Source organism: Lycium barbarum, chromosome 12, assembly GCF_019175385.1.
Source record: "Lycium barbarum isolate Lr01 chromosome 12, ASM1917538v2, whole genome shotgun sequence".
Taxonomy (NCBI): Eukaryota; Viridiplantae; Streptophyta; class Magnoliopsida; order Solanales; family Solanaceae; genus Lycium; species Lycium barbarum.
Window position 1 is genome coordinate 103,086,665 of NC_083348.1, and position 11,968 is coordinate 103,098,632.

Consider the following 11,968-nt stretch of genomic DNA (forward strand, 5'->3'; position numbering starts at 1 on the left):
CACACATGGCTTTAGTAGCAACCAAAGAGAAGCGAAAATAAGGAACAGAACATTGAGAAGCAAGAGATAGACTGATGCCTCATTTTGTTTTATCATAATAGAAACAACCAACCGTAATTATAATGGAGAACAAGAACCTAATCCTTAAATCTTTTAGCAAATAGAACTACAGAACACAGTTGCAAGAGTTTAGAACATGCTATTGTTCTCATTCTTTCTAACTTTAAAACTCCTAACCTTATACTACATCATAACTTCTCTTTAACAAAGGATCACAAATAGAGCATACAGGAGTCAACAAGAATATACCTCGCCATGTTTCCTTAGATCTCTTTAACAAAGGATCACAAATAGGCTAAAACTTTCTTTCAGCGAAGATAAGCGGGGATCTTGATCCGGATACACAACATACTCATAACATAAGCCATAACAACAAACACAACCCCAGTTGATGCAAACGAAACCTTAACACTCTTCTCTCACGATGTTTTATCCAATTTCTCGACCCATAAATTAATTATACGCTCATTTAGTAACTTTTCCTCCATAGATAAGCTTAAATCAATATTAATAAGGAAAGATTCATACCTTTCACCCGCTAGAATTGCAATATCTTCGATTATCACCTTGAATCCAAGCCAAGTTTCACCGCAATTCGATATTATAATCGCAGCCATGTGTTGTCCAAACTTAAATTCGGGGTTTTCTCCTAGTTTGCATTAAAATCTAGTGGACGGGAGTTGGGAGAGTTTTCTAGAGAATTTGGGAAATATTTGGAATGTTCTTGGCTGAAAAATGAAGTTTAGAATCAGATTTGGTCCTTAAAATAGTGGGTCAAATTCGGGCCGGGTCACTGTAGCAGTACTGTAGCAAGTCGGGTACTGTAGAAGTTACTATAGAAGCACTGTAGCAGCCTGGTTACTGTAGCAACGTTTCTGCTCCGTCAGCCTAAATTGCAACGTCCATAATTCTTTACTCCGATGTCGTATCGATGAGCGGTTTGTTGCATTGGAAACTAGACTCGACGAAATTCATTTTAGCCTTTTGCTTTGCTTCAAAACTTCTCATATACTAAAAGATATTCTTTGTCAAAGTTGGACCAAAATTTTCCCTTCATATTTTCCACAAAATCCAAGGTCTCAATAGCTTATTTCTTCAACTCCATTTGGTCGTGAGACTTTCAGTACTCCTCATATATCACTTTATCCATAAGTATACCTAATAATTATACCATTCCTTAAACCCGAAAGACGGCTCATCTTGATCGTAATTCCACGTACTTGTACTTAAACTTAGCGAACGTTCATCTGGAAGTACGGGGTGTAACATTCTCCCCCCCCCCCCCCCCCCCTTTAAAAGCATTCGTCCAAGAATGTTAAACTCTCAGGGATCTTATGAAAATTTCGGCAGAGCTTTCTTTGTAACTGCAATACTACCAACCTGTCTTGCGGTAAACCAATAGCACAATGCCACACAGGGCTATAACAATCAGTAATAACAACGGCCCCAATAATAGCAACTGGCAATATATATGCATACCTGAAGGCCATGGCATCTCTATCCGATCCTCATTTGGTAATGGAAACAAATGCGGCTATATGAACCTCGTATCTCTGTATACTATCCTTGTCAATATACTCTACACAATAAGGAAGTCCTCATCAATATCTAGCTCATTGAGTGACGGACATCGGTCTTTTACCTTTTCTAACCAATCATATCCCTTCTAAAGGAGTCATCGTCAACCTATAAAACAACAGAAGTCGGGATTGAGGATTTACACCCTATGACTCAGCTCTATAGCACGATTTAAGATACAAAGAAGGGTAACCATCCTGAATGCCCTGCAGCCTCCTGTTTATAAGTGTGGCGTGCTTCACACCCATAAACAAGACTCTACAGGACACGGCTCGTAGACCAACCCTAGGACGAACTGCTCTGATACCAATTTGTCACACCCTAACCTTAGTAAGGCATTGTCACGACCCAGCTAGGGGCCGCGACGGGTACCCGGAGCTAGTTACCGAGCACCGCTCACTCTACTACTTATCTTGCTCATTTATTATTCTTTTATCAATTTACATACCAGTTGTAGGAAAATCATAATTAAACAAACATAAATACTTTATATACAATTGCCTTTCGGCCATCAAAATAATATACACGCATATGAAAACGTCTTGTGAGACCATCTAACCCACACTGCGTATCTACGAGCCTCTACTAACATACTGTATATACATGGACGGAACAAGACTCCGTCGTGCCCAAAATATACATATATACCAAAAGGATAATCCTAAGCACCTCCGGACGATGGAGTGCTTTCAACCAGCTGACTGCTACTGAGGATCTGGGCCAAGCTCTCCTCTCTGTCTACCTGTGGGCATGAACACAGCGTCCGAAGAAAGGACGTCAGTACGAATGTTGTACTGAGTATGAGAAGCATAAACAATGAAAGAAAACATCAACAACATAGTGATAACATCAACGTGAAATATCTGGATCTGTCTGATAATCATAAAGGAAATCATGCGTGCCATCTTACTCATACTCATCCTCATAACATATATGCATCATATGCAAGCTGCCCGTCCATGTCGGAACGGTGTGATAATCAATAATATTAGCCCACGTTCAGGCCTCCCGCGTCCGGGGTACCATCTCATGCCGCCCACTAGTGGTGTCTGCCCATGCCCGAAAGTCATGGTGTATCCGTATAGCTGCCCGCCTTGGCGGTGACTGCCCGGCCAACTAGGCACGGTGTGAAATGCTCATGTCATGCTTATCATAAAATGCTCATAATAATAATATACTCATCATAAAATACTTATCTCATTGTAATACATGCATAAGGCTCAAGATCAACTTTACTCTATCGGGGTGACGTAAGGTCGTGATCCCCCGATTCCATTATTGAACAACTATTGATACTCTGCCTCACCTTGAAGGAACTAGTACATAAGGTGAGTGTAAGCGATAATTAACATCATCATTATACTAGCATCATCATATCGTATTCCTCATCTTATATAGACATTAAGGAGTTGGACTCTTAGCCTTTCGGACTACAAGAACTCATGAAGAGAATAGGAATTTCGTGCTACAAGATTCATGCCATCAGAAAGAAGGGACTAGCCTCACATACCTTGGTCGTTTAGCTAAGATATCGCTCACTCGTTCTCCTTCAATATCGCGTCGTTACCTTCATAAATAATTCATATCAACATTAGCATACTAACTACAAGAACGCGTCGCTAATTCTAGGAGAAGTCGGACAGCGCTTCTCTTGTTTATACTATTTTTTCCATGTTTTATATTAACTCCCAACATTCATAGCATTACTCACAATATCGAAATCAACAATCGTCGTTTACGTACATTTAGCAAAATCCACCATTTTCCTCCAATTTCCCTCATAATTAGCCTTATGACTCGTCCTTGCATTTTTATGCGTTTAATGCTTGTTTCATGATGTAAGCATCATTTACAACGTATTTGTATTCACAACACTTCAACATTCATAATTCAATCCCACTATCATTCATTTATGGCACTATTCACTCAGTAATGGTCCATTTCTATGTTCTTCTACATTTCAAGTGTCTAAGCTTTTCAATACTTCAAACAACATAGAATGATCATGAAACTTACCTTGGATAGTGGTTGAACAACCCTTGAGTTGAAATTCTTCACTTAGCCAAAACCCTAGTTCCACCCTTCTTTAGAATTTCTTGATTTAGAAGATCCTTTGATGTGTTCTTACACTTATTTTCATGAATTTAGTGGTGATGATCTTGATATTCCCTTTGATTCTCTTGAATTCTTGTGGAGGAATAATTTGGAATATTCTAGAGGTTTCTTGAGTTGTGTTGATGAATAATGAACTGAATTGTAGTCCAAGCCCCTTTTAATAATCCCAAAATTTGATCTTTAATGAATTCTCGTCGGGTGAACAGTGGTCGTAAATTGCAGTTTACGGACCGTATTCTGATTTACGGCCCGTCCACTGTGGACGTATTTAAGCATTCCAAGAAACAGAAAGTTTGGCTGAGGATTATGGCACTTTACGACCTGGCTTACGGTCCGTAAACCAGTTTACGGGCCGTAAACTGGGTCGTATTTAACCATATCAACGCTGGGCAGAAAGTTGAGATTTTTGGAATGATGGAATATGATTGCACTATACGGTCCGTAAATCACTTTACGGGCCGTATAGTGCCATATACGACCACTGGCAGAAAAAATTTCTGCAACTTTATTATTTCCAAAAATGCAAAATTAGCCATTCCCGACTTAGTAAAACACCATACACTCAAGTCCTTCATTGTTCTACTCATCACACAAGCACGAAAAAATTTCCGAGGTGTAACAGGCATGACTGGCACTCGGCACCCTACGGGAACCGAGCGAACCAAACTGTAACTCACGTTTTCTGTATCTCGAAAAGCAACATAAGGCCAAGGTACTATAAGCCATGGGGGCACAAGCCCAAAAGATAACATACTTACGTCTTCAAACTAATCTCGAGTGCATGTGCCGGTAAGGCTATCTATAATAATGATACAACATAGCACAAGTCGAGATAATTATAAGATATCTAACTGTGCATATCTGTCTACGAGCCTCTACAGGAGTACATGACATAAAGTGGCCGGAACAGGGCCCCGCCATACCCATGCAAATGCATAAGCAGCCATGTTGACTCACATGGCAACTCCGAAGCAAGTGGAGTGCCACAACTCTGCCTGCCGAGCTGGTATTCTTACTGAAAGATCCGTCAAGCTGTATCTCAAGACCTGCAGGCATGAAATGAGCGCCCCCAGTAAAGGGACGTCAGTACGAGCAATGTACTGAGTATGCAAGGTGGAAAGTGCAACAAAATAGCCATAGACTAAAGATGAGAAGAATAAGAATCAACCTGGCATTTCTGAACTACCGATGGAAATCTAGCATATGTATACATACCTCTTCATCTTCTTGTGATCTTTACTAGGTCTGTATACCCTACCATAGTCCTGGTTACCTTATCATCAAACGTTATCTGCACATGTGTTGCGGCGTGCAACCCGATCCCTATATGATACATGTCTCTCTCTATACTCTCGCATGCTTAACCATATATGTACAGTACTATGCCTTTATCTTACTAATCATCCTATAATAACAGCTCAACTGATCAGTGGTAACTACCCGACCAGCTGCATTCCGGTGGTAATAACAACCCGTCTGATTATCGCCCGACGGTAGACCGCAACTGCCCGACTGATCAGCGGTAACAGCCCGACCGGCCGTAGCACGGTGGTAACTTCCCGACTGGCTGCAGTCTAGTGGTAAACATATACATACTTATCTTCCCAACCGGCTGTAGCACGGTGGTAATAACTGCCCAACCAGCCGTAGCATGGTGGTAAATACATCACTGCCCAACTGAACGTAGACCAGTGGTAAATACATACCTGCCTAACCGGACTTATCCCGGTGGTAACATCTGCCCGACTGATTGTAGACCAGTGGTAATTATAATCAACATCATGATCAAACCTCTACGAGTAACCTCTATGCACTTCTCATAGCCGCCATTTATTCGCTAATGTCCACATAATCACATAAGACTTATAACACATCTCTGGGCCACAACATATAGATATATGTGCTACAGAACGTGCAGCCCGATCCAGTCTCTCATATAGAATCCCTTTATATAATTCTAGTACTCATTCATTATCTATTCACTTCTAAGCTCTTCTCGTGACCATCAATTATCCATCAACGCTTATATTGTCATATAAAACTCATAAGCATTTTTCTAGGCCCTTAAGACTTCTTCCCGCTTAACTAAACATTAGCCAAATCCTGAGATACATCATAAGTCTCTATTCTAGTATCAAATACCTCATTAGGGATCCTTCGCTAGCACTCTATTCATGTCCCACAAAACATTCCTTAAGACACATTCCTAAACTCATTGGATTGTTATTACTATGGAACTATCGTCATCGCTATATCTCACCTTGAAGGAACAAATATCGTAAGGTGAGATCAATCACAATGAATAATTTCAAAGGTCATGAATGAGCTCAATAATATCATGAGATTCAGAGGCGTCTAGCATTTGTGGAAACAACGATATTATGGATATAGTACAGAGGTTTATAATAAGGAATCATCCCTTTAGAAAGAAAGGGTTTAGCCTTAACATACCTGGAATCTTGCTCCTTGAACCAGTGGCGGATTCAGGATTTCCACTCAGGGTGTTCGGAAAATAACTGAACCACTTGAGCTAGCCTTTTACATTTGTTCAGGGTGTTCAAAAATTAATATAGGTACATGAACACAAAAAATTTATCTTAAATATACACTGTAATTTTTTGTCCAGGGTGTTCGGGTGAACACCCTAGGCTAGGAGTACATCCGCCCCTGCCTTGAACTTCCCACTTATCTCCTGACTTGTACTCTACATATAAAATCGTTCATACTATTATTAGGCTCACCATCATACACTTGTCTTAAGCCTTTAATTAAAATCCCTTTAGAATCTGCCGAAATTCGGGTAGCATTTCCCATGTTTATATGCCTAACCCGAAATCTCAATTCAGCAACCAGCAACAACAACAACAATACCAACATCAACAACAATATTATCAACACCAAAATATTCCATAAACATCTCAGGATGTTTTATCCAATTTCTCGACCCATAAATTAATTATACGCTCATTTAGTAACTTTTCCTCCGTAGATAAGCTTAAATCAATATTAATAAGGAAAGATTCATACCTTTCACCCGCTAGAATTTCAATATCTTCGATTATCACCTTGAATCCAAGCCAAGTTTCACCGCAATTCGATATTATAATTGCAGCCATGTGTTGTCCAAACTTAAATTCGGGGATTTCACCTAGTTTGCGTTAAAATCTAATGGACGGGAGTTAGGAGAGTTTTCTAGAGAATTTGGGAAATATTTGGAATGTTCTTGGCTGAAAAATGAAGTTTAGAATCAGATTTGGTCCGTAAATAGTGGGTCAAACTCGGGTCGGGTCATTGTAGCAAGTCGGGTACTGTAGAAGTCACTGTAGAAGCACTGTAGCAGCCCGGTTACTGTAGCAGCGTTTCTGCTCCGTCAGCCTAAATTGCAACTTCCATAATTCTCTACTCCGATGTCGTATCGATGAGCGGTTTGTTGCGTTGGAAACTAGACTCGACAAACTTCATTTTAGGCTTTTGCGTTGCTTCAAAATTTCTCATATACTAAAAGATATTCTTTGTCAAAGTTGGACCAAAATTTGCCCTTCATATTTTCCACAAAATCCAAGGTCTCAATAACTTATTTCTTCAATTCCATTTGGTTGTGAGACTTCTCAGTACTACTCATATATCACTTTATCCATAAGTATAACTAATAATTATACCATTCCTTAAACCTGAAAGACGGCTCATCTTGATCATAATTCCACATACTTGTACTTAAACTTAACGAACGTTCATCTGGAAGTACGGGGTGTAATAGCTGCTACCAGTTGTGTGAGCATATTGATAGCATTCCTAACATCCCCATCCGAATCACTAGGAGGTGTAACTGTATGAGCGGTTGGGGTTGCTGTCTGAGTCGGAACGGTCTCTTCGCGAGTTGCTTTCGCAGTAGCCCCTTGGCTGGTGGCTGTGGCTGTTCTGGTGTATTTCCTTTTCGCAGGCATTTTCTGAAAATATGTACACGCACGAATTAGAAAGGCATCCTGAAAGTACAGCTTTAACTGCATGATCTAAAGTATGAAGGAAGTGAGACAATCCCAAATGTCTTGATGGTCAACTATTTATTGGTATGGGGCCCTCACACACATAAAAGTGACCCCACTGGACACGGTTTCATAGACTCCATAAAGACACTTGAACCTAGGCTCTGATACCAAGCTTTGTCACACCCCGAACCATGGCATGGGCGTAACATGACACTCGGGCCTTGCTTGCATGTGTCCGAGCGAACCTCATGGCTTGCTTGTCAACATGGGCATCAAAATAATATAATCTATATGATGCAATTTAAATGAATCATGAAAATGTAATTGCGGAATAAAGCCTTGAAATTATCTCATAGCATGAAAAATCATGAAAACGTAATAGTCTACAAACATAAAAACATAACTGACTCTATGAACTAACATCTGTCTATGAAACCTCTAAAACATGTCTGAATAGTAACTACCAGGACATGGCCCTGGACTACCATAAACTGAATACTAATGCAGACTCCATGTTGAACCCCGAGAGAAGTGGGGCTCACCAATAAGCTGATAACTGAGGTGATCCTACTGTGCAGGTGTATGCTCCTGAAAATCGGTATCTGCACCGTGAAGTGTAGGCCCCGGGAAAAAGGGACGTTAGTACATGGTGAATAGTACTAGTATATAAAACCTGCTAAAATAAAGAACATGACACAACATATGTATAGGACATGAACTGAAACTGAATATAATTTGAACATGGGCATGAAGCATGAGTAAAGTCTGAAAACAGTAAATCAATGGAAATACATACATATATATATATATATATATATATATATATATATATATATATATATATATATATATATATATATATATATATATATATAACTGCTTGTAACGTGGGGAATGCCATAGTATAATCGACAACATGATCTGATACTTGCGTCCTACCAGCAGAACACTCACACCTTGCCAGGGATATGAGATTTAAGTAATAATAAGCATGTAAGGATCGAAACTGCATAATGAAGGTGTTGCCTCCTTGCTGACAACCTTTATCCTACAGTGGCTGCGTAGTTTCAGGCTTTACTGAGCCTTCTCGGTTAACTAAGCAAATCCCAAAAACATGAAGATGATATAGTTGGCTAAGAAGCCCATGATTTTTGTGAAATAACTTGTAAATAACTTGTAATCATGATTTCATGAAATATCTTGTAACATGGTTTCATGAGATAACTTGTCATAATCTTGCAAACATGTTCTTGATTCATGAATAATAACAATAGTTCATAATGATATATATAATTGACTTGAAAACATGCTTGTAACTTGCTAGATAAAATCAGAAAGTTTCATATAAACATAATGAGAACACATGAGGAAGAATTCACGATTCATGGATTAAGCTAGGGTTCCTAATAACCGTAATGGAAGATTAGGAATACAATCACGAATATAGATACAAAATTCATATACATAAATACATAAATATGGGCTACCAATATGTTGGGTTTAATGCCCTAGGGTTTTGAACTTCATGGATATCAAGAAACGGAGCATGGGGAAGAACGTAGAGATTCCCACATGTGGATGGAAGTTCTACATACCTTAATTGCTCCAAAACTTAATTTAAAGACTTGAATTTTGGAGAGAATTTCCTAAATCTTGATTCATGAACCTTGAGATGGGTTTTCTTGAAAACCCAAGATTAGGAACAATGATTTCTTTCTTAGATTATTAGAGTATATGTTAGAATTGAGTTGGAAGGGTTTGAATTGACTTACCTTGATGTTTTGGATTGTTGCTAGGGCTTGGAATTGTGAATAATGAAATAAAAGAACTCAAGGCTTCAATTTATACAAAAGTGAGGTGGAAATTATATGGACATATTATACGGTCCGTATAAAGTTATACGGTCCGTATAATATGACCATATTTTATCATGGCACAAAATAGAACATCGGGTTGAGGTTTCATGAAGTACGGACGAGTTATACGGTCCGTATAAAATTATATGGGCCGTATAACCAGTTCGTATAACATGACCAGTGAACGGACTGCTCTGTAATTCTTCAGTAAAATGGCCATAACTTTTTGTACAGATGTCCCCTTGACCCCCATAATATACCGTTGGAAAGGTATTTCCAAGGGCTACAACTTTCATTTAGGAAATTTTCCCAAATTACTAATTAATAAAAGGGTTATGGTCGTTGGTAAACTCCTAACAATAGCACCATGAGACAGGGCTTTTCTCCCAAACATCTCCTTCTGTGGATCGGTACGATGAGCTTCGTACTTATCTGCGAGAGGCTATAGCACATTTAGAAAATCTCACTTTCTTTCACTCTTTCATGCTACTTTATTCTAATTGTTATCTGGAGCGATCGAATTGGTATCTGACTCTTATCTCTCCTCTCGTAGATGGTGAGAACTCGATCTACGATAGCGAGTCAAAATAAGATACAAAAAATTTAAAAAGAAATTACAATGTTTAAGGCATTGTATTAAGATTTTATTTTAGGCTACATGTGTTTTGTTGAACCGCCCTGTATCTTAATAATTAGCTAAGACCTTCTACAAACTCACTTGCAAACATGCCCCGTAGAGTGGCTTCCAACTTTGCTTTGCCCAAAGACATTTCTTATGACTTGATTAGTTTTCAAAACACTTCTTATAACCCTCATATTGGTTCCATTATATTATCATCTTACGAGTCAAACATTCGCCTGAAGCTACGAGGTATTACATAATCCTTCAATAATATACTGACAATTAACCCGACCCGACATAAAAACCACGAGATTAACAGCACCAGTGAACCTGTCTTGTGTTGATCCAATACCGGGTGGTTCATTAATGATATCATAAAAGATACCGGAAACAACCATGAAGTAAATAAGAAGGATAAGGCTGTTAACCGTCATAATATAAGCAACAAAAGTAACGACACTGTCCATAAATTCTTGCCTCATCCCCCCTCGTCCGTCATGTGTTCTATTATACATCCAACTACGAGATTCCATCTACACAAATAACATTAAATGAATTCAAATTAGTTTAAGGATCAACATGTTTTATTCTTTAATTCCTATAGGACCAGAAAATTTAAAATCCTCAAATACCATCATACTGAGCTCATTTTAGGCTAATATCATACATAATAAAACAAAGGGAAAAAGACTACTTCACGGAAAAATCCTGGTTTGATAAAAACCACATAAGAAGTAGAATATATTATTCCACAACTTAACTACCAGTACATGTAGCAGAATCAACAAAATTAGGAAAACAAAATCATGTTAAATTCATAGTCAAAACAGAGGAATGGGGTCTTTAACTAGCTTATGGTTTCGGATTAAGATGGTTTAGCCTCCCAACTTTATTCAACAACAAAAATATCACAATTCACAGTTAGTGTTTCATTCAAAAATATACCCAATTAAGTTGAATCAGAAATCAGCTTACCTTGCAATACGTTTCTTCCTCAATTAATTTTATTTATTTTCTACACTGTAAGAACAAAAAAATCATCAAGTAAAAAATTGGAAAACTAATAAAAGAGCATAAAGTTCTAATCGTTGAACAAAAATAGAGAACCCCAAATTCTTAGGAAAAAAAAGACCAAGATTATCTTCTTTTCTACACTTCAAGAACAAGAAATTCTTAAGGAAATAAATTGAAAAACTAATAAAAGAGCTTATAGCTCTAATCTTTACACAAAAAGAGAGAATCCAAAATAAATCGTGTTTGTTGCACTCATACTAGGTACTATAATATATTTTTATCAGACAAATATTTTCTTCTCATTTACATTTACAAATCCAAATGGAAATGTCACCATCTCCTTTTTGTAACGCCACATTCGAAAAAGAAGACTATATTTTCAAAAACTGTTGTAGGTCACTTGAAATTAACAAAGGCTATACAAAAACTACTTTGCTGTATTAAAAAAGGTTCAATTTTCTAGCTATGGGGCTTGAATAATGGTGTATGAAAACCCTTAAACACTTAAACAAAAACCCTTAACTCAGGAATATGAAAAAATAAGAACCTCAAATGGTGTATCTTCTGTTGGAAAGTGGGCGGCGACGGCGGGAGAAGGCTGAAATCCCAGCAATCGGGGAGAGAGAGAGGGGGGGGGGGGGAGTGAAATGGGGACAGTGAATTTAAAAAAATATTTTCACTAAATGTTCACCAGGTTTTGACCGATTACCGACCTCATGAGGTCGCTTACTGTAATT

At 38.3% G+C, this 11,968-nt stretch overlaps 1 protein-coding gene across 1 annotated transcript; it reads right to left on the reverse strand.

Annotated features, from left to right (window-relative positions):
- Positions 1 to 362: 362 nt before the first annotated feature.
- Positions 363 to 10,651, reverse strand: LOC132624749 (uncharacterized). Its single transcript, XM_060339477.1, has 3 exons — positions 10,464 to 10,651; positions 5,460 to 5,499; positions 363 to 473 (listed from the first exon to the last, which is right to left on the reverse strand). The coding sequence occupies exons 1-3, from the start codon at positions 10,649 to 10,651 to the stop codon at positions 369 to 371; spliced, it is 333 nt and encodes a 110-aa protein (XP_060195460.1). The 3' UTR covers positions 363 to 368.
- Positions 10,652 to 11,968: the final 1,317 nt, after the last annotated feature.